The following is a 22062-nucleotide window of genomic DNA, read 5'->3' as shown; positions in this document are numbered from 1 at the left end:
CATGCAGAGGAGCTTCTTGCAGATGTTAAATGATGAAGCCTAGTCAGAAAGTACAGTCTACTCTGAACCTTCTTATATACATGGTCTGTATTGCAGGACCAGTCCAGTTTACTGTCCATCCACACACCGAGGTACTTATAGTTGTCCACTATCTCCACCTCGTCACCTCTGATGGACACTGGACGTGGCTTTGTCCTGGACCTCCCGAAGTCCAAGACCAGCTCCTTGGTCTTTGAGGTGTTCAGTTGCAAGTGGTTCCTCTCACTCCAGTCCACAAAGTCACGTATCAGACTCCTATACTCGTCTTCGCTGTTGTCCCTGATGCATCCAACAATGGCAGTGTCGTCAGCATACTTCTGGACGAGACTCAGCTCTGAGTTGTAGCAGAAGTCTGAAGTGTAGATGGTGAAGAGGAGAGGGGCCAGTACTGTCCCCTGAGGTGCTCCTGTACTGCACACCACAGTGTCAGACTTGATATCCTTCAGCATGACATACTGTGGTCGATCAGTAAGATAGTCCGTAATCCAGAAGACCAGACCAGGGTCCACATGCATCTTAGTCAGTTTGTCCTGCAGCAGAGTGGGTTGGATAGTATTGAATATTATATATATATATTATATATATTCAAGTTAGGTGTCCCATAACGTCGAATAACATCCATGTCGTGACTTCAATGCAACGCACCCCATAATAAAATCTGTATAGCAACGTTGAACCGTTTAACTATTTGGCAATATTAGAACTAAATGCATCATATTCCTCATGACAGAAATCCACCAACACGCAGCAGAGTAATTCGGTGAGTATGGCAAACAGTGACTTGACATGAAAAAGTCACGTTTTTTTGGTTGGAATAAAGGGTTTTATTTAGAGGGTGGAGATCACTTTCCTTTGCTTCCCTTGCTTCCTTTTATTCCAAATAAACCTGGATTACTCTAAAATGATTGAATCTATGCACAGACTTCAAGCTTTAGAGATTTTTACCCCTCGTGTCATGCTTGCTGTAGGCCATCAGGTGGTGCAGTAAGCCCAAGAGATATAGTTGGTACCTTTCACATGGATGGTGTTGCTATGGTAATACTGTTCTGTCAGTTGCCCTTAATGTCTGCCGTTTTTGCTTCCAAATCGTATACAACCTCTCGATGGAAAGATTCTAAATATGGCACAGTTCACCGAATCTTGAGGCATGAGTTGATGTCACGTGTCTGTAGTTTTTTCAGTTCTCTTCTTGAGGCGCATCAGCCGCCTGCTGTTGAGTCAGATGTTTAAGCGGCCCTGGGCGAGCACAGATCATCTGGTCGACGGGTGGTGTTAATTGAGCTGTAGCAGAGACTTGGAACGTCATAATGGCACAAAGAACGGCTACAAAACAGTTGTCGCCAAAAACAAATGTTATTTAGTCAGAATTTATGAAAGGGTAAAATTATATTTAACAAATCAACAAGTGGTATTGATCATTCATTTAATGTTGGATCAAGCATGCTGTAGAATAGTGGTATTTACTTGTATGTTCCCAATAATAGAAATCAACAAGTGCCCTCGAGTCACATGGTTTCTAAAGGAACGACTGATGCTGCTCACCACAAACAAAGCTTTGTCTCCACCTCTTCTCTGTATGAGTTCATCTCCCAGTCTCCACCCTCCTTCCTTCGTCTAGACACATACCATCCCTTATCCAGAGTTTCAGGATCTCTCCGTTCGATTGCTGCGCCCGAGAGCTTTAGGATGACAGCCTGTTCTGGATGCATGTTTCTCAGAGGGTAGCACTTTTTTTTTTCTTCCATTGAACTGGCTTGAAGAGGAGTTGTCCAGCTAAAGCATGGGAGTAGATGTTTGTCCACTGTTGGTGAAACGCTCCACGAGGGTCCCTGTCATAATACGACTGGTGCAATCTGATTTTAAGCTGCTTAAACTAGAGGGATTGGGAGAGAGAAAGTAAGGCAAAAGGGAGTTGTTATTCGATCGTTTTTTTTAAAAAATTATTTCCATCCTTTGGAAAGAAAATCGACAGCTTTTTTTCTTTTTTTTTTCATTTTTCTCAACTTGTTAATTGATTTGGGTTTTTCCAAAGCGGAAACAATGATTTTTGTCTTCTTTTGGATCCATATCAACTGGAATCTTTGACCTGCCTATATTTTCAACGCTGCTATCTTTTCTACTCTGGTAGTTGGATTTTTTTTTTCTTCTTCACTGGGTCTTTTTTTTGGTGTAGAACTAGAAGTTCATGGACTTCCAAAATTGAACTTTTTCAATAATGAACACAATCAACAACTTGGAAGGGAAAGGTTAAAAAAAATCTTGTCCCTTTCCTACATCCGAGCTCAAAGATGCTGGTGGTGTGGTGGTGCTCCGTGGTGCTAACTTATGTGTCGGTCTACCTCTCGCTGTCCTTCCTGCGCAGCTTGCTAGCTTCCGACAGAAGCGGGCGAAAGGCGACAGTGCGGGGTCGGCGAAAAAGGCGCAGAAGAGGAAGAGCAAGAATGTCCCGCAGAATGACAGCACGACGGAAGTCCGTGGTGTAGATGCACCGCTATCCTCAGCCACTGACAGAGACCTGGAAACCAGCATGCAAGAAGAGGTAAAAACAACTTTTTCTGCAAATGATCAGTGATGTATTGAATGACAAATGTTGGCAGTGAGATTAAAGCTTTTTTGTTTTGCGACACTTCCTTTTTAAATCACAACTTTTGTCTTTCATTTATTTCCTTACACATATTTGGTTGTATTTGCTGACACGGACTCGCAAGTCCCAACCCCCTTAAACCGTCAAATTGAGTCACTGTTTGCTCTACCAAGGCGGCTGTGCCTTCTGCCAAGTAAACATACATTAGAAAAAATGGGTCACTAACCATCATGCTGCCTGCAAGGCTTGTTGTCATAGTAACCTGGTCTGGATGACAGCATTTGGTCCCCTTTACATACAAAGTTCAAGTGACTCGTGTATGTACATGAAACCGATAAAATGATATGCTGGAAGATTCTAAATCCCGTCCCATCAATCCCATACAGCAGGAGCCTCCAGGCGAAAAAAACCAGAACCATGGACTGAAGAATTCCCCTCCCGCAAGAAAAGTAAACCTGTCTACTGTGAAAGAATTTGGAGATGAGGAGCTTGTTGCTCTAACGGGCAAAGAGCAATTAAAGGTAAGTACTGTCAGTGGTAAAATGTTGGAGAAGCTCTCACCTACCTGATATTTTATGAAAACCTTATGCTCTTTGGCTTCTTGTGGTTGTGCATCTGTTTTGTTCCAGCCAAGTCAGGATTTCTAAAAAGCACCCTGCTGAGAGGTTTCAGTTAAATCGTCTAGTTTTTGTCTGGTGTGTGTGATAACACAACATTTTATAAATGGTTCCTTTCTTTTTTTGTTTTTTTTCAGTTCACATATGGTCTGATTATTTATTATATTTAAAAAGTTAAATTAATCAAATGGATGTATTGTTTGAACTGACTCACTGTGGCTTTAGTTGCATCATTAGTCATTGGTTTTATGTGTCACGCTGTGATATATTCTCACTTCAACTTTGAACCTTAAACTTCTGCCTGTGACCACTCTCGATGGAAGTCATGTTTAGGTCCAGGGGATTACAAATCGACATGAAATGAGGCAGAATGATAATTCATAAATTTCAACTGCGCATAAATGTAAGATTTATGGAGGATTTTATTAAAATATTAAAGATGAATGACTTTGATTTTTAAACGACTGTATTGGGATTTATTTAGTTATGGTCTAGTAAGGGGGCCAAATGTCGGCACTGATTTACAATTACTGATTTATTTATTTGAACTTTAAACATGGACGGCTGACTACAGAACAAGATGCATAAGCACTTTTGTCAGTTATTCAGTAATTTGGCCAAAAGACCAAAATGGACAAAGTACGTTGGTTTACAGATTAAATAAATTCATAGTCATATTGAGCGGATGGTTTTGTAAAAAACATGTTGAAAGAATCCCTAAAATTGAACTTGCTTCACCAATATATATTTTTTTAATGTTGTGTTTATTTGGTAATAAGAAAAAGATCAAACATTCATGGAGCCAGCTGACATGCAACGACATTTCTTTGTTAGTATGGAACTGCTTGTTTACTTTGACATTTCTATGCAATTCTGATGCAAGGTAATGTTATACTTATTATTTTTTCATAATTTCAACATCGTGTCGCTGACCGTTAAAACCTATTTGGGTTTTCAAGGTATATAATGACATCCTCCGCAAATGGTTTCATTATTTTCTCTACCTCTCAACTATTCATGCCACTATAGTAGCAATGCTAATGGTTCAATTTAAAGAATGAACTGGAGAGGGAGATGAATGGCAGCCTTGACATGTGCCTCGCTCTAATTAAATGTGTCTAATGGGAGCTGACCTGTTAAGGACTCTTGCGTCTTCTTATTTGTACGTCCAGTAGAAGTCTCATTCACTGATCAAATGGGTTTTGCTTGACATGGCCGATAATGAGATTTTGTAGATGCATACAAATTTTTAATTCGGTGAACTCAGGATGTGGAACTTGCACGTTGTGTAAAGCAGGAGTTACATTATTTAAACGGAGGTAAAAAAAACTAAATGTGGAAATGCAGGATAAAGCATTTATATACAGCAAAATGTTTACCCATTGATTTTTTAAAAATTGAGCAAAAACCATAACTTTCTTTTCAGCATGCTGCTTGAAATGTGCTCTGCAATAAACCAAAGCTTTTTGCACAGCTTGTGCCAGGTTTCTAGTCCCCCTATGATCTCTGCCTCCGGTCCAGGTCAATACTGGGATTAAAGAGCATCTATTATGTTGAACTTCAAGAGCAGTCTTTCTCACAGCCACATGCTCTTTAATTCATGCCCTCACCATTGACTAAAGCTTTTACTCTCAATTATTCGTAGTAGTTTAGGATCACTTGGACTATACGTTTGTCTTTTCTATTTTTCTTTTCTGACTCCTTTTGTATATCTCTTACAGCAATTGCAGGAAGCTGTTGAAAAACGAAATGAAATAATTTCCAAGCTCAGCAGCAACTTGCAAGAGGCTCTGGCCAGTCGAGACCAGGTTCAACTGGAGGCTCAATCGCTGGCTGACCAGATTCAAGCACTTCAGAGACAACTCCAGCAAGTGTGTAGAGCCTTTTAAAGAGATTTTATGTGTTTAACCAAACTTCTATTAATCTATGTTGTCTTTTAAACAGTCGAGTGTAGAGTTTCTACGCATCAAAAGTCAGGCGGCCAACAGTGTTTTAAATGTTGGGCATCAGCAATTGAATCCCCCAAACGGAGATCAATGCCATGAGAACATCTCTTCTACGGGATCTGAAGATGGAGATCTGGAGGAATCCAACTCTGATGCTTTTCTGCAGGACCTTAAGAAAAAGCTGGAGATCGAGAAACTTTACAACCAACAATTAAGTGCCGAACTAGAAAATGCAAAAGCGAGTCATCAGCAAGTGCTTTCACAGCTGGAGCAAGAAAGAAAACGTTGGGAAACGGAACAAAAGGAAAGTGAAATGCAGCTAGAAGACCTCCAGACTCAGTGCCTTGAGATACAGCAGTACAAGGAGGAGAAAGAGAAACTCAACCAAGAAGTGCTGAAGTTGAGAAAAAGCCTTCAGGAGGAAGATGATGCTGACAAGCGGTTTACAGAGGAAAGAACAAGCTATTTAAATAGTCTTCAAACTCTTCAGGAAGAGATGGAGATCCTTATCGAGAAGCACAAATCAGAAATGGAGCTGGCCAAACAGCTGTTGGAGGAGAAGGAGAGAGAACTTAAAAATAGAGAGGATGAGGTCATGGAACTTAAAGACTTTAAGAATAAGCAGAATGAGGAAAAGGCAGGATTTGCACCTGAAGACATTGATGATAAAGATCAGAGCCGATCTGATGAGGACAACATGGAGGTTTCAATACCAAAGGACCTACTTATGGAGAGATACTTGTCATGTGGTCTGGTGGCACACTCACCATCTGCCACACAGGGTTCAGAACAAGGCAGTCAACTGGATTCTTCTGCCAACTACAGGTTTGATCAAACCCTTCAAAAGTCCATTGTTTTCTGCACAAATGATATCTTTAAAAACAATATTGTTTTATGTTACAGTTTTGAGTTGAACAGTGAGGTGTTTGAGGACCATCTGCCTTTGGCTTCCCACAAAGAGGACTCTGACTTTCTCTGCAGCTCCCCGTCCATCCCTTTGCCAGTCAAGTTGGATAGTTTCTCTCATTGGGTCGACAATTCCGTCAATGACGAGCTGGAACTAAGTGCACTTTCAGAGCAGCCAATTGAGGAGTTGGACCTGGAGAAAGAGTTGCTTAATCAACAGTGTGCGGAGCTCCGTCAAGAGATTACGGTTAAAGACCAGGACTTGGCTGCAATGACGGAGAAAGTCTGCAAGATTGCTGAAGAGTTGGACTCGGCCAGAAGCCGGTAATGCTTATTAGTCCCTTCACTAAATTCCAATTTGGGTAGCACACGATGATATTTATCAAATGGGTTGTATACTATTATTGACAAATGTTGAATGAATACAAGGTACACTAGCGTACGTTAATTTATTTAAAACATGTTTTTTGCCAGTGTTGTAAAAGCAACACGGATACCTTTTTCTCTTTTAGGAGGTATATTTTTCTCTCACTGGATTAAATTATTCATCAACACCTTGGGGAGCAGAGCCTTCAGCTGCTCCCAAACTCTGGAACTCTTATCAACTGACCTCTTAAATTGTGACTCTCTCCCGCTATTTATAATCTAAACTATAAACTTACCTGTTCCGTCTGACACGTCTCTATCCCTATAAACTCACTTCACTTTTAATTTTATTTCCCCATTTTTATTTCTTATGTGGTTTTATTGTTTTTCTCTTGTACCCATGAAGTGTCATCGAGAGTATTGAAAAAGTGATCTTAAATAACATTTATTATATTATTTTGCAAGATACATTTGTTCTTTGACATCATTGGTGTCCTTTTTTGTTACCTAGGTAGTCTTCCCTTTGCATTTTTACTGTATATAAGCACTGTGTTGCATTAAATTTTAATCATCAGTCCTCCGTTTTCTTTTCTTTTTAGATGTGTCCAAGTGGAAGATGAGCTTAAGGGGGTTGTCTTGCTACTAGAGGAGGAAAAGTCCAAGAGAGAATGCGCTGAACAATTTGTGGGTTTAGCGACTCATGAGGAGGATGATGATGAAGAAGTTCTTCACAACAAGCATGTTGCATCACTTGAAAAAGGAAACAAACAAAATCCCTCTTCACCACAAGACGGAACCATGGCAGAGGAGCTGTTGGACTTGGTCTTTTTGTCTCAACAGCAGGATGTGGAAAAGGCATCTGCATGCAAGGAACCGGAGCCCACACAGAGGACTAATGATCTCCAAACACTTAAGGTATGAACATTTTAACTTCTACTACTACTAAACCTGGATGATGCCAAAATAATATTACTAACATTTCAAGTTTTTCACCAATACATGGTGTATGAAACGGTAATGCTCATGTTTGTGTGAGATACTTGACCAAGAATCTTGTCAAATTATTATGGTTGTATTATATTTGGTCATAAACACAATTTTAGAAAACATTTATAGATTAAGCAACCACTGGAAACTAACCTTGGTGTAAGGGTGGAATAAAAGTAAAGTTTTGAGATTAGCAAGGTCATGGGCCTTAACTGAAATTTTGCAATTTGGATTCTTTGCAACCTCAAGGCCAAATATGGTTTTTAAAAAAAGAAAAGCAGTTCAGAAATACTGCTTAAATAAAGTGTTTTGGAAACGTGACAAGTTGAAAAACAGCGCAGAATGTGGCAGAAACTTGAAGATTGTCACGGTTTTATTTAATATTTTAATGGATATGATCTTATTTATGTAATTCAGTAAAATCCTGCAATGGAAGAGAAGTGATAAATTAGGAAAACAAAATAAGACTTGATTCCCACATGAAAACTGTAGACTGTGATGTTTTAGGAACATATTGTGTTGTGCTTATAAAGTAGAGGATGAAATGACACAAGCCAGTTCATTGTGATTCAAGTCAAAAAAAACATTTGAGTTGAAAAAGCTGTGATGCTACTGATGTCCAGCTGGATTCAAGAAAATGGAGAGGAGAATTAGGATCAAGTCTTTTTGAATCATGTGATTAAAGTTAATTTAAACTTTGGCTTGAAAATAAAACGCCATGTTATTTATTCTCTGGCACCAGGACTGCTGTGGTGCCGTCCATTCACAGCTGAAGGAAACCACAACAAAATATCAAAAGACGTTTGCCCTTCTTGACCAAAGAACTGTGGACTCCGATGCTGCTTTAAAGGATCTTGATACTGCCCAAGATCAGCTCCTCAAACTCCAGGCCGAGGTCAAAGGACTCCAGGAAGAACTTGAAAGGAGTCAAAAGAGTTTAAAGGGTGCAGAGGAGCAGAAGAAGGAGCTTGAGTCTAAGATGGATTTTCTGACACAAAATCTTGCAAAGCTTGAAGAAGAACAGACTCATGCCATTCTACAGCGAGAGGAGTATGTTAAAAAAGGTGAAGAAATGGAAGAACGAATAAGAAAGATGGAACAAGTGCTAGAAGATGAACTTGAGCAGTTTGAGAATTTACTCAAAGCAAAGGATGATGAGGTGAGAAATATCCTGATATCCATCTTTGATGAAACCATTACTTATTTATTAACCTTCGTCCTGTAATCCTCTTTAGTTTGCCGAAGAAAAAGAAAAATGGGAGTACGAAAAACAGGAGAAGAACAAAGAGCTCTCAGATTTGCAACAAATTCTTGACCAGCAGAAGAAGGAGATGGAGAAGGAGGTCACGTCTTTGCTGGACAAACAAGCTCAGACTGTCGAACAGGCTACAGCCGAGCTGAGAAAGTCGCATCAGCTGGAGGTTGAATGCCTGGTGGAGCAACAGCAACATGAGGTGAGACATGAGGTGAGAGATATTGTCAATATTGTCACAACTGTTCTGAATCCGTTTTAATGTCAATGCCTAGATGTCGGAATTAAACAAGTCGTTGGAGTTAAAGCTGCAGCAACAACAAGCCACACTAGAGGCGGAGCAGAAGAAGCAAATGAGTCTCGTCAAACAGGTATTAGAAGAGGCACAGCCCTTACACGTAAGACGGGTGGTTATTGTTTTCTTTGCTCTATATTTACAGGTTACCGAGCGCGTGCATGAGAGGACGATGTCAGAGCTGGTTATCAAACAAGATGAGGAGATGATTCGACTGAGGTCTGAGCACTCACTCGTGTTGGAGAGTATGGAAGTCGCCCACCAGACTGAGCTGCAACAGGCACAGGTAGGCTTGACCAGGTGTAACACAATCGTAATATATAACTTCCAGTTTGCATAGATGAAGATAAAAAATTCATTTTTTTTAATTTCCTTTACATTTACAAAAAATACCAACCCTGAAGGCTTTATACAATATATAAATTTGAGCTGAGATGTCAAACTCAATCACACAAGGGACCAATGTTTTTTGCATTCGAGGTCACAGGCCAATCCAAATGTATATTTACCAGACTGTCTAGTATGAGGAAGTTTTTTATGTTTATGTAATATTGTCTGTTCATTCTTGAATGTTTAATCCATCCTTATTACTTCTGTGTTTGTTCTTCTTCACCAAACACTCATTAAATACCTTTAACCCTTTACTTTGTCAGTTGGAAGTATAATCTGTTCATTAGTTTATCTTAAACTCTTGCATTTTTGTAGGACACAATATCAAAATATGAATCCACTTTGATTTTGAGACGACCTTTTGACAGGCTTTATTAAAAAAAACAACTTGCGGGGCCAGAATTGATTTGTAATTTAGAGACTAGAAAAAAATCAGTCAAGTCATACTAATGAGCCATTATCTGATCCTTTCCGATTTTCAAAATGTCTGATGACACGGCTGTGTATTTCTCAATTCGTAAATGTACCAGGTAATGTAAACATTGTAAATGTATCCCTTGTGTTGTCTCTGGGTCAAGGTAAACGACCTCCCTGGCTTCCATTAATACATAGGCAGTGGTGGAGGTCGTTTTACCTCAAACACATTTATTCCGGTCACCAGAGGCAGAAAACGAATTCTTTAATTTGTTTTGAACAAGCTGTACAGGTTCTTAATTAAACCTTTGTTACATCTGGTCATTATGCATTAGCATTGTTGTATATGAATAATTCTATGTTTAGTAGCTTTAAAAAAAAAAAACATATATAAATTGTCGTAATTCCAAACATACATTTTTTAACAAGTGCTACAACTATATAGCCTTAGAAATTAACCCTCTTCTTAATAGTTTTTGGCTTTGAAAATCTCTAAATAACATGATTTATGCAGACAGTTTTTTATTAATAAATTAAGTTGTTACACTGGAAGTGACGAAAGCGTACATAAAATGGCTGAATCATTTGTAAAATGATGTAAATAAGCACAATAGGTCCTTGAACATTGTTGTTGTTCTTAGATGTATCATATCAAAGGTAGTTCCCTTAAACAAGCTGAAAACAAAGCCCAGTAGATTTTGCCAAAAAACATACATTCATTACGCTGCTCATTTTGTATTGACCAGCCGGATGTTTTTCCTGTGATGGATTTCCATCCTTGTTTCTCATCTTATTCTGATGTTTTTGTCAAAGTTGCCCTTTTTACACCATCTTCATTTAATTATTGAAGAAAATGGGAAACATTGAACAAACAAAGATTTTATATTCCATTCCATGTTAAAGTGTTACTTGCCATTACATTTTATTTAATGAACATTTCGGTCAATTGCTGTTTAAATTGAGGCGGCTTTATGTCTGTATTCTCTACAGGATCAAAAGATGTTGGATCTTGAAATTCTGACCAAAGAAAGTGTGGAACAAAAGAACCATCGAGCCAAAACCCAAGAAGAACTTGAAGCCTCCAAGACTTCTCTTTGTCAAACAACGAAAGATTTGAATGATGCTCAGGAAATTCTGTCTCGGACTCAGTCGAAGCTGCTGGCAGAACTTGAAAAAATTCAAAAGGACGGGGAGAATATTCAAGATTTGAAACAAGCTTGGGCCGACAGAGATGCGGCTACATGTGAGTCACCTCTTCACTTATTTTCTCCAATTTAAAGCACCTTAGTCTTAAGCTTCTTCAATGTTTTATTTTAAATATGATATTTGATTTTGTTATAACTCAGGCACTCTGGAAGAGTTGGTCTCGGGTCATTTGGCTGTGCTGCAGGCAAGAGAACAGCAAGTTTGTCACCTAAAAGAAAAGGAGGAACATCTGCAGAAAGAGGTAAAGTTAGTTAATGCGTGAGTTTTAATTTAATCGTTGTGGCACTTTTAAGTAAAATTAATAATTTCCCGTCAATGAGATATGATATAATAATGCACTTTATAATGTAAAAAAAACTATTTAAAAAAAAATAAAGTAAAACGATTGTAAATGTATATCTTTTTTTAACTAGGTATGTCGCCTACAAGCTGAGGGAGTCTCCCTAAAAAAGAGTTCAGAGCAGGAAGTAGGTCAATTGTGGACCCAGCTGGAGAGCATGCGAGCGAGCCGTCAAGAGTTGGGAGGTGAGACGATGAATGAGCGTGACATGGGAGTACTTTGAAGGGAAATTAAAAAAAAAAAAAAAAAACTGAAAGTGACAAAAATGGATACAGCTGATGTGGTGTGTTAATTAAATCTTTATATGTTGGATTTATTCATGAGTTTCTCCTAATTGCTGCAGAACTGAAGGAGCAGCTGTTGGCTCGCTCATCGCGTGTTGAGGATATTGAACGCCTTAAAAAAGATTTCACTGAAAAAAAACAGGAAATAAAGGAGCAGAATGAGGCAGAGTTAGAAGGCCTCAGGAGGTGAGTGTAAAACATGTGTATAGTGAAAGCACAGCCTGTAATTTGTCGCTTCACATGATCGATATCGTGACGCAACTCTTTTTCAGGTACTTTGAGCTGCGTCTACAAGCAGCAGAGGAAAATCACAGAGAGGAAATTGCACTTCTCCAGCTGAAGCTGGTCGAAGGAGCATTGGAGGAGTCGGTACTCAGAACCTCAGACCACAGGTACGATTGCGTTGGGAAGGTTTATCACTTTTGCAAATGTTTATTCCAGGCTGCACTGGTTACAAAATCATAATACCTGTGTGTTTCAGTTCCTTATCTGAAGTGCATGTGGAAGATGAAAGGGGTGATTTGTTTTCTGAAAATGCCTTAAAACCAGAGAATCAACAGGTAAATATAAAACTTCTAAAAGCAAGTTTGAGTTAAATTTCTAAATCCTTTTTTTTCCGTTTCTCTGCCAGGAAGTGCTTGATGATCTGCGTCTCCAGCTCGAGACAAGTCACAAAATGGATCTAGAAAAAGTGCAAACCTCCATGACTCTTTCCTTTAATGATGAGTTTGATAAGGTTTGACACTTATTATACCTTTTATTTCCTCTTTTGCTACATGTCACTTCCTTCTTCAATTCTTTACTTTTCTCTTTAGATGCGCTCAGACCTAACGGATCATTACTATGGAGACCTGCAAGACATTAAATCTCGGCACGCCTTGGAACTGGAGCAGCTCAGGGCAAAACTTTCAGAGCATCACTTAAAAGGTATTTTAAATAAATGGATGCCTAGGTGTGTTGTTGTTCACTGCTAAAATAAAAAAGCGTTCTAAAATTATTAATTTGCTTTCACTCGTACCCTAGATATTCTCTGAGAATCAAGATAATGAAATAATTAATGGTAAATAAAAAATCCCAAAAAGTTGATATTTTTAAAATAAACCTTTTAATCAATTAACATATAGCAATATTATTTTAATTAAATATAAAAATTATATGATACCAAGTATCACTGGTTTAAGTAAATTAAACATTTATTACAATTTTTTTTTGTGTTTCAGAGATTAATCAAGTGCGTTTGGAAGCAGCCAGGCTTGTCGAGGTGAGAAACAATGTGGTGACCAGTATACCCCTAACAATTAAAATTGTTGGTTAGAAAATAATGGTTTTATCAACCAGGTGGAGGTCGAGCAAAGAATGTGGAGCTTCAGTGAAGAGCTACATACAAAAATAGAATTCAGTCACGCACTGCATGGTCTTTCCGCTCTGGGAAAACGGCAGGAGAAAGAACAGATGCTTATGGAAAAGGTAAAACATCTGATTAATATAAATATGCTTATTTGTATAAAGGGTTGTACTTTATTATTATTGCTTATGAACATCAATATAAATTACACCATTCAGGAACACTTCAAGGAGGAAGAAAGGGGGAAGTTAAGAGAAGAGTTAACTTGCAAGCATGAAGCTGAGCTGGATGAATTGAGGAGGAGCCTTACGAAGCAGATGGATGACCAGAAGAAATGTTTGGATCAAGCACTTCAAGAAGAGCGGGAAAGGTTGAAGAACCTAAAAGCCAATCTGGACCAAACAAAGGGTAAGCATCACTAATAATCATGGTATTGGAACTGCATTGGTAGAAGTACTCGGAAGTAGTATTTCATGACACAGATTTTTGCTCTATAGGTCCACAAGTGGAAAAACCAAACCCGCAACTGCAAGCCGAGTATAAAACAGAGCTGCATCATCAAAACCGTTGCATGGTAACTGAAATTAAAGCGCTCACAGTTCTTCTACAGGAGCAAGCAGAGGAACGCTTGAACCAAAGCCAAAAGAGGTGAGAGTTGTGGCGGGTCGATCATATTATGTTGTTAGAAATGCGTTGTTACCATCGAAGCATTCACCACGCATCTAGAAAGATTTAGCATTCATTCTTCTCTGTGCTTAAAAAAATTAAAATGCACAATATTTCATATCTATTAAACTTCCTGCTGCTTTATAAAGTTTTTGCTGTCGTTTGACCTGCAGGTTTGAACGGGAGAAAGTCATGCTAGAGCAGTGTCTGTCTCAGAAATATGACATTTCTTTGGCTGAGCTGGGAAGCAAACACCAAGCTGAGGTGGAACAATTGAGGGCAGCACTGCTTGACAAATACTCTGAAGAGAAAGTCATGCTGGAGGACCGACACAAAGCCAACTTTGATTCACTGGGTGCCAGTCACAGGCAGCAGCTCTCGACTACAGTTGCTGAGCTTGAATGCAAACACAACAGTCAGCTGGTTTCCCTGGAAGCAACACTCAATTCTAAACGCAAGAAGGACCTTGAAAGTCTGGAGGCTGCATTTCAAGAAACCACTCGTGCTCAGCTGGAGGTTCTTGAGTCCGTGCTGAGTTGCAAACACCAGGAAGAGAAGGATGAGCTGGAGAAGAGAATGCTTGCTAATATGGACACACTCGAGGCCACGTATCTAAAGGAAGTTCAAGTAAGATCACATGTGGAAGTGAATTTGAATATTCTGATGTTTTTGTCAAAGTTGCCCTTTTTACACCATCTTCATTTAATTATTGAAGAAAATGGGAAACATTGAACAAACAAAGATTTTATATTCCATTCCATGTTAAAGTGTTACTTGCCATTACATTTTATTTAATGAATTTCTTGTCTTAGACTCTGCGTGATGAAATAATTAATCTTGAACAGCAACGCTGTAAAGAGCTTGAGTTGCAACAAACGGAGCATCAAAAGCTAACCGAGCGTAACCTGGACGAACAGAAGTCCGTCAGGGAAGAGTTGCGGAAGGAGCTGGCTCAGCTGCACATGGAGAAGTTTAAGGCCATGGCAGCAGAGTTGAGCCAGGTTCACAAGGTTGGAATGATTTTCATTTAAATATTGTACTTCATCATTTTTTGTCCTAAAATCTATTAAATTATTTATTAATCGTCTTTGCAGAGTGACCTATTGGCTCAAAAGGAGTCATTGGATATTGAACACTGCAATGCTCTTGGTATCCTTAAGAAGCAGGTAATTATGACTTGATGTCTCAGAGAAGAGTCGATTTAAAATAGTAATCAAATAAGATGGCACCTAAAATGAATCATACAACCATGCTTTATTGTTTTCCAATGTATATATGTCTGTTTCAATAACATCTAAGGATTTGTAGACCACTTATCTATTTTTTCACTTCATAGGTTTTGGAGCTTGAGCAACAACACAGCGCTTCTTTGCAAGAGCTTTCACTGTCATTGACTGCTGAGAAGCAGCAGGTAATGGATGAGCATCAACTCCGGATTCAGGTTGGTTCTACAGTTTTTATTAAATTTATTTTTTCTCTACTTCACATACAAGTATGTAGTGCACATATAACTATCATCGGTTCTCCTGTAAATGGGACCAACTGGGTTTAATACAAGCCTGTGTCTCCGGTCTGCAGGAGCTAAGGAGTGTCTCTGCCCGAGAATTGGAGGCATGGCGCAGGGAGCTAGAAGAAGAGTCGTCAAGGCAACGGCAGCACTTGCTAGAAGAGGTGGAGCTTCTTAAAGCCCAATCAGAAGAGCGATTGCATGACAGGATTAATCATTTGAAGGTAAGTGTTTCATATTTTTTGTTTTAATTTCCCTAAAAACATTGAAGATTATTTCTTTACAGACTATATTATAAAATTGTGCAAAAATATACGATAGTAAAATCTCTACAAGTAACTATAATGGTTCAATTTATACACAGTTGTGAACTGAAATGTCTGCGCCCGTTTTAATACAATATTATGTAACGTCACAGGATTATTGAGGTCGGTTGTGTGTGTGTGTTGTGACATTTTCTCCTTTAAGCCCCAGCTGTACGGGTTCATTGCTAAGGACAGTTCTTCCTCTTGGACTTTAGCCCATTGAAGCTTTATATGAACAGTTTTCATATAATCCCTGCATCATACGTGTAGAAGTGTCCTTGTCCGTCTGTCTCCTCTACATCTGTGCGCCGTTGGTTTTGAGCGTGGGTTTGTTTTGCCGCCATCTGAACAGTGGCTAAATGGGATGGATCTAAGCTTTTTATCCTCTGATGCAGAAGGTTTTAAGGCTGAAGGTTGTTTTTCTCAGGCATTTGCCTACTTCAACGGTGGCGGGAGCAGTCGCCGCGTGAAGCGTATTGCAATCACTGTAGTGAAGCGACCGATGGCCGTTGACCACAAACATTTAAGTCATGCGCCGGTGATTTTTCCTTTTTTGTAAAGACTACTTTTGAGGAGAAGAAGGAGGCGGAGCTTGAGGACCTGAGGCGGAGCTTCACGGCTGAGCAAGAGGAGAAGGAGCGCCACTACACAGGCAAAATGAGCCAGCTCACTGCACAACTGCAACAGCTGGATGCTGTGGTCGCCCAGGTATTAACGGCTCCCGTACACACGGCACACTCATAATCCTGTTTAAAGCTTTTCACCTTGAAATTCTTGGATTATACGTGTATGATTGTATGTAAATCACTTATTCATATTAATTAAGTAAGTAAGTAAGTAAGTAATATTTATTTATATAGCGCTTTTCGAGACCGGGATGAGATTTTTATATGCAAAAAAGTAACAAATCAATTTTAAAACCATGAATGAATGAATCACTTTGGACTTATCCTGTGTTCTAAATAACAATCACATTAAAAATAACTCTTTTTTTGTCACATCCTTGATGCTAACATGGTCTCTTCACATTGTTTTGAACAACCTTGTAATGCTGGAAGCAAAAGTTATATTTCTGAAGGATCTGTTCTCTGGTGCACCTGTTCGTCATAGTGGACTCCTATTGAGCCAAGCAAACACAATCTTGAGAGGCTGGGAGGGAATTGTTGTCAAGGAAACAGCTTTGTTTTGTTGAGGCAGGTGGCTGAATGAGACGTTTTGATAAAAATAAGCGGGCGATAGGGCGGGAAGGAATAGAATTTTAGGGAGGCTTTATGAGGTTGTTTTCAGTGGGTATAGACCAGCTCTGCTGTGGATGAAGGATTTTGGCTCAGACATTTTTAAAGTGAGTTTTATTATCTGCCAAAAAATGTTTTTGTTTGCAGTGTGAGGTTTTAAACATTCTTTATCAACATTTTACCAAAAGATTAATTAACTTAAGCTGTAACCATGCAATAGGTTTCCACAGATTTACACAACAAACCTCGATACCAATTTAAATTTGAAATCATTATTGGAGTATTAGTCTAGATAAGCTGTGAGTGGTTTAGGCTAAGATGATGTCTGCAGCGCGGAGGAAAATATGTTTTATCATAGGTTGCATAGACACGATGGTCCTGACTCCTGACAGTGATATTTAATAACTAAAGACTGGTTTATCACATAATCATGTATGTCTGTTTGCATTAATGATTAACTGATGACTCTAAATGGAGACTAAAAAGGACTTAAAAGGAGGAACCACTTGCAGCTGAACACCTCAAAGACCAAGGAGCTGGTCTTGGACTTCGGGAGGTCCAGGACAAAGCCACGTCCAGTGTCCATCAGAGGCGACGAGGTGGAGATAGTTGACAACTATAAGTACCTCGGTGTGTGGATGGACAGTAAACTGGACTGGTCCTGCAATACAGACCATGTATATAAGAAGGTTCAGAGTAGACTGTACTTTCTGAGGAGGCTTCGATCATTTAACATCTGCAAGAAGCTCCTCTGCATGTTCTACCAGTCTGTGGTGGCCAGTGTCCTGTTCTATGCTGTGGTGTGTTGGGGTGGAAATGTGTCCAAGAGGAGTGTCAACAGGTTGGACAGGTTGATCAGGAGGGCTGGCTCTGTGGTTGGAATGAAGCTGGACTCACTGGTGACAGTTGCTGAGAGGAGATCATTGAACAAACTACTGTCCATCATGGATGGTGACAGTAATCCTCTGAACACTGTCATCAGTGAGCAGAGAAGCAGAATGAGTGCACGAATGCTCCTACCCAGGTGCAAAACAAATAGACTCAGGGACTCATTCATTCCTCTGGCTATTAAATTGTACAATTCTGAGTTCGGGGGCAGGAGTGGAGTGAGAGTATCTGGATGTTCTGTTCTATGTTAGTCTTTGTATCTTTGTCTTTGTTGTTTTTCTTTGATCTATGTTCTTTGTCTTTATCTTTAGACTTGGATTGTGTCATCTTGTTCTTTCTCTTTATGTTCTTGTTCTTATCTTATTTGTATTTATTATTTTTTTATTGTTTATGAAAAATTGCTGGCTATTGGAAAAAAAAACTATTTCAATAAAGTTTTACCTTACCTTACCTTACTTTCTAATGTCTTAATATAGGGAAGGTTGCCTAAACCAGAATTTAATTACATTTTGTCATGATTTTTCCTAACCTACTGCTTTATCTAGCCTAACTGAATAGTTTTGGTTTCAATGAATGACACCGTCTTACCACTAGCATGATGATATCTTATCATTTAAATCCTGGTGGTTTAGATAATTCTGTATTTGGTTCCCATTCAGCTACGTGCAGAAGTTGGTTGTCTGCAAGGAGAGTTGGAAGGGAAGCGTGCAGAGATGGAGACCCTCGACACAGTCCTCCAAAGAAGAGAGCGCGAGAGTCAGGAGGGGGGAAACCATCTGAAGCTACTCACCGATGACTTGCAGGCTGCTAAAGATGAAAGGTAAATGCATTGTTGCATGTTGATGTCCGTGATGGCTCCACAAAGGGAAGGTTTACTGAGGAAAATGAGGGGGAAATAAACCTAGATAATGATCGTTCCAGTAGTTTGATGAACCTATTGCCCCTTATACAAAATCACAGCAATGTTTTCTTTGTTCCATATATATATATATATATATATATATTTATTATATTATATTAGTGTATACAAGTACAATCACATGTTTAAATGCATCACACATTTTTCGCAATATCTTATTATTAACGACTAATTAGTATTGTACCTAGAATTCAAGTCATCAATGAAATTTGTGTGAACGGAATTCAACTTTTTAATTTCCGAATTTGGTTCATTTTATTATTGAATCTCACCCCTCATAGGTAATTATAAAAAAACTGTTTTTGTTGATTGTGTTTTCTCTACTAAAAGAAGATGATATTTATGTTCTTCTAAGTAATTTTATCCTGCAACAGGATGTGATTTATTTTTATTAAGGGGATATTGATTGTATTAAAATATATTGTCTTTATTGGGAGCCTTCACAGCCGAGAAATGTATTACAATCATGGTTTGGGTTTAAAGCCCCCCCTCCCTTGTAGACATTCTTTTAAATTTGTGACGCTGCTCATCTGATTTGTTTCCTGTATCTAATCTAGAGAGTGGTCTTCTGACATAAAATGGGAACTTCTCATTATATTTAAAAATATTTTTTGCCTAGGAACATTAGCTGATTGCATTGAAAGAAAGATGCAGAAAAAAAAGAATAAAACATTAGATGATAAGTCTTGTTGTACTTGTTCTGTGTCTAAGATGATTGTAGTATTTTTAAGAATGGTAAAAAATGAACAACAGATAATGCATTCTGAAATTACTGACTATGGAATTACTCAAATGTCTACTGGAACTGCCTCAACTCTTCCATGTCTCTCTTCATTTCAGAAAGAAACTCCACCAGGCGAACAATAACTTGACTGTAGTCGTGCATGAGATGGTTCGCAGCATTGTTGCAGTAGAAGAACTGATCGGAAAGAAATTAACTAAAAGAAGCAACGCGCCTGACCTCCCTACTAATCACAGAAGCTTAACAGGAAACGAGGACCCTCATGAATCAGGTACATTTGTGACGGACCAACAATTTTGTTTATCATAATTTTTCACTTTTCACTTCTTTTACACATCAGGAATATCTGTAGCTGAAATGACGACAGAAGATTTTGAGCTCAGTAATGTGCTTCCGGAGAGCACGTTTGTCTCGGATACACACATCTTCCCTGGAAGTGAAAAAGAAATGGCAATGAACGCCTGCAGAAGACTTCACCTTACAGTCGACACACTTATGGAACAAGTACAGTATTTAAAGTCTATTCATCTGAATTTAATCTGTTGAAATAAAATGCACACAAAATAACATCAATGTTTTTCACAATGCTATATCGATATTCAACAGCATTGATTTTATTTATTATTTTCAAAAATAATATATTTTTGGCTTTCAATCGGTTTGATTTATTTATAGATATTTTTAGTTTATTTATGTGTATGAATTGAAATTATTTGATTTAAAACAAAAAATGTAACATGCCAATATTCATGGCATTTGTTCATTTTTGTGTTGCTATTAAAAAGATGCAGCTAAAGAACAGTGAGAGTATGAAATTGATGACTGGGGCCAAGAGGATACAGCCGGCTCCAGCTGCTTTAAGGCGGATGTTTGGACATATTTTGGCTTTCAGTTCTATAAATTTAGCCTAAATGTATGTATTGAATCAGTGAGCTGAATATATCGTATCGCGTTGTATCGTGAGATTCCTGTATGACTACATCCTTAGAAAGTAACACAATTGGCAACTTTACATCACAAATTTATTGTAAAAGCAAAAGGGTTGTTTTTGTCTTATTCATTTATATTTTCATTATCCGAATGTATTATTTATGCATACTAGGCTTATCCTTATTAGCATTTGCTATATGCTACTATCAAGTTGTCTTTGTAATTCAGCCAAACTTGTACTCTTTATAGTGCTATATCCTTTGTTGATTTGTTGACGCATGTTGATTTACGTTTTTTCTTTGGTTTCTTAAGCTCGAGCGGACTCATGACTTTCATCTTTCACTGGAGGAAAAGTTCTCTCGGGGAAGAGACGATACAGCCCAGCTGGAGGAACAGCACAAGATTCTGCTGGAGCAAATGGATCAAGAAGCAAAGGAGAAAAGCGGACTTCACCTCAAACTTCACAAAACAGAGGGTGAGAATTACTGCCATCCTTTAAGTGTGATATATTTTCTTTTAACTGAACGTTAACCAACAATTTTGTCGCTTTCCTGATGCTTGAAGGTTTGCTAGACGGCTACGTGGCAGTAAAAGCCATCCTGGAAGAGACTTTGTCTCAAAAGGAAGCACAAGAGGAGAGACTGGTGGAGGAGTTGGAGGAACTGAGGGTCAAGGTTTGGCAGATGCAAGGCCTCTCTGCTGAGTTGGAAGACCTCCGAGTGAAACACCAAGAGCTCAGTGAGGAGCACACAGTTCTGTTAAGAACAAAGGAGCATCTCTCAGCTGACCTCGGGGAGCGAGAGAAAGGTGAGGTAGACCTTATTGACCTCATTCTGTGTTGTTTATATTAGATTATTGTGTCCATGAGTCAGACATGTCTTCTCTTCTTAGGCCCTCGGCTCAGATTAGACCCTGATGGAGGTTTGTGTGTTGAGATCGAATGTTCAACGAGTTTGCAGTGCTGTTTGTAACACTGCCATTTTCAGTAACTTGCTACGAATGGGCTTTGAGTGCTGTGTCAACAAGATGTTGTTAAGGTTGATGATGTTTTTTCCTCAGACAAAGTGTGTCTAACTTTTTTTGTTTGTGCGTGTGTGATAATGCAGGACTGTGACTCATTTATGTGATAAAATAGCTGCTTTTGCTTACTTTTTTATTTATTAAATTCTTTTTTTTATTTCGTATATAGACTGTTTCCAGTGTTTCAAATCCTTCCTAAATAATTTTAAATTTATTATTAACTGCCCAATGGCATTAAACTGTGTTATATTTGCACCCGGTTTATTATCCTTCATTTTCCATGTTTTAGTCTGAGATGAAAAAATGATAATGCATCTCAATGTCAGACTGTTGTTTTAATTTACTTTCTCGAATGTTTTCTTCTGTCGTATTATTTGCCAATGTTCTCATATTTAGTTGTTAACTAATTCTAAAGTCTTTGACAAAAACTGAAACATGCAAAACCATTTTTTCCTCCCTCTTCTCCCTCAAGATATTTTCAACCGATTCTAAAATAATCTGTGACAATGTACTAGATGTGTGTTCTAATCAAGGTTCAATCTTATGTCGGAGTGTGATGCTTGGTTTTGTTCATGAGGATTTCTAACGTTTCTCATTGTTTATAAGCTCTACTCGCCGAGACGGAACGCATGTCTCTGGATCGACTGGACCTGCAACGACAGGCAGAGAAGGATCACCATTCTCTGTCTCAGCGCCTTAGTGCCCTGGAGAGGGAGCTGGAGGAGCAAGAGACAAAAGGCCTGGAGGCAGACCAGCATCACAAGACCCGCACAGAGGATCTTCATCAGCGTGTGCACTCGCTTGAAAAGCAACTGAAGCACAACCGACAGTTCATTGAAGTAAATTTTACGCGCATAAAATTGTGCACTTTTAATAAAT

General features: G+C 38.7%; 1 protein-coding gene across 5 annotated transcripts in view; it reads left to right on the top strand.

Annotated features, from left to right (window-relative positions):
- Nucleotides 1-22062, top strand: part of pcnt (pericentrin) — a 34839-nt gene that overhangs the window by 1243 nt on the left and 11534 nt on the right. For 2 of the 5 annotated variants that reach the window (XM_087780043.1, XM_087780041.1), the window contains exons 2-36: nt 770-799; nt 2402-2578; nt 3010-3144; nt 4962-5111; nt 5185-6011; nt 6090-6416; nt 7058-7373; nt 8188-8604; nt 8681-8911; nt 8973-9068; nt 9138-9278; nt 10787-11039; nt 11143-11243; nt 11416-11527; nt 11686-11812; nt 11899-12018; nt 12108-12186; nt 12258-12362; nt 12442-12553; nt 12847-12887; nt 12965-13093; nt 13190-13379; nt 13469-13619; nt 13811-14264; nt 14450-14647; nt 14732-14803; nt 14974-15078; nt 15216-15368; nt 16011-16157; nt 18232-18392; nt 19332-19504; nt 19574-19737; nt 20476-20638; nt 20728-20970; nt 21790-22022. In XM_087780043.1, coding sequence (XP_087636169.1) covers nt 770-799; nt 2402-2578; nt 3010-3144; nt 4962-5111; nt 5185-6011; nt 6090-6416; nt 7058-7373; nt 8188-8604; nt 8681-8911; nt 8973-9068; nt 9138-9278; nt 10787-11039; nt 11143-11243; nt 11416-11527; nt 11686-11812; nt 11899-12018; nt 12108-12186; nt 12258-12362; nt 12442-12553; nt 12847-12887; nt 12965-13093; nt 13190-13379; nt 13469-13619; nt 13811-14264; nt 14450-14647; nt 14732-14803; nt 14974-15078; nt 15216-15368; nt 16011-16157; nt 18232-18392; nt 19332-19504; nt 19574-19737; nt 20476-20638; nt 20728-20970; nt 21790-22022 — 6633 coding nt within the window. The remainder of the gene's footprint in view (nt 1-769; nt 800-2401; nt 2579-3009; nt 3145-4961; nt 5112-5184; nt 6012-6089; nt 6417-7057; nt 7374-8187; nt 8605-8680; nt 8912-8972; nt 9069-9137; nt 9279-10786; nt 11040-11142; nt 11244-11415; nt 11528-11685; nt 11813-11898; nt 12019-12107; nt 12187-12257; nt 12363-12441; nt 12554-12846; nt 12888-12964; nt 13094-13189; nt 13380-13468; nt 13620-13810; nt 14265-14449; nt 14648-14731; nt 14804-14973; nt 15079-15215; nt 15369-16010; nt 16158-18231; nt 18393-19331; nt 19505-19573; nt 19738-20475; nt 20639-20727; nt 20971-21789; nt 22023-22062) is intronic. The other 3 variants (XM_087780042.1, XM_087780045.1, XM_087780044.1) reach the window with 3 other exon arrangements.

This window comes from Callionymus lyra, chromosome 18, assembly GCF_982586985.1.
Source record: "Callionymus lyra chromosome 18, fCalLyr1.hap1.1, whole genome shotgun sequence".
Classification (NCBI taxonomy): domain Eukaryota; kingdom Metazoa; phylum Chordata; class Actinopteri; order Syngnathiformes; family Callionymidae; genus Callionymus; species Callionymus lyra.
Note: the sequence above shows the minus strand (reverse complement) of the source record. Positions and strands in the feature narration are given on the sequence as shown.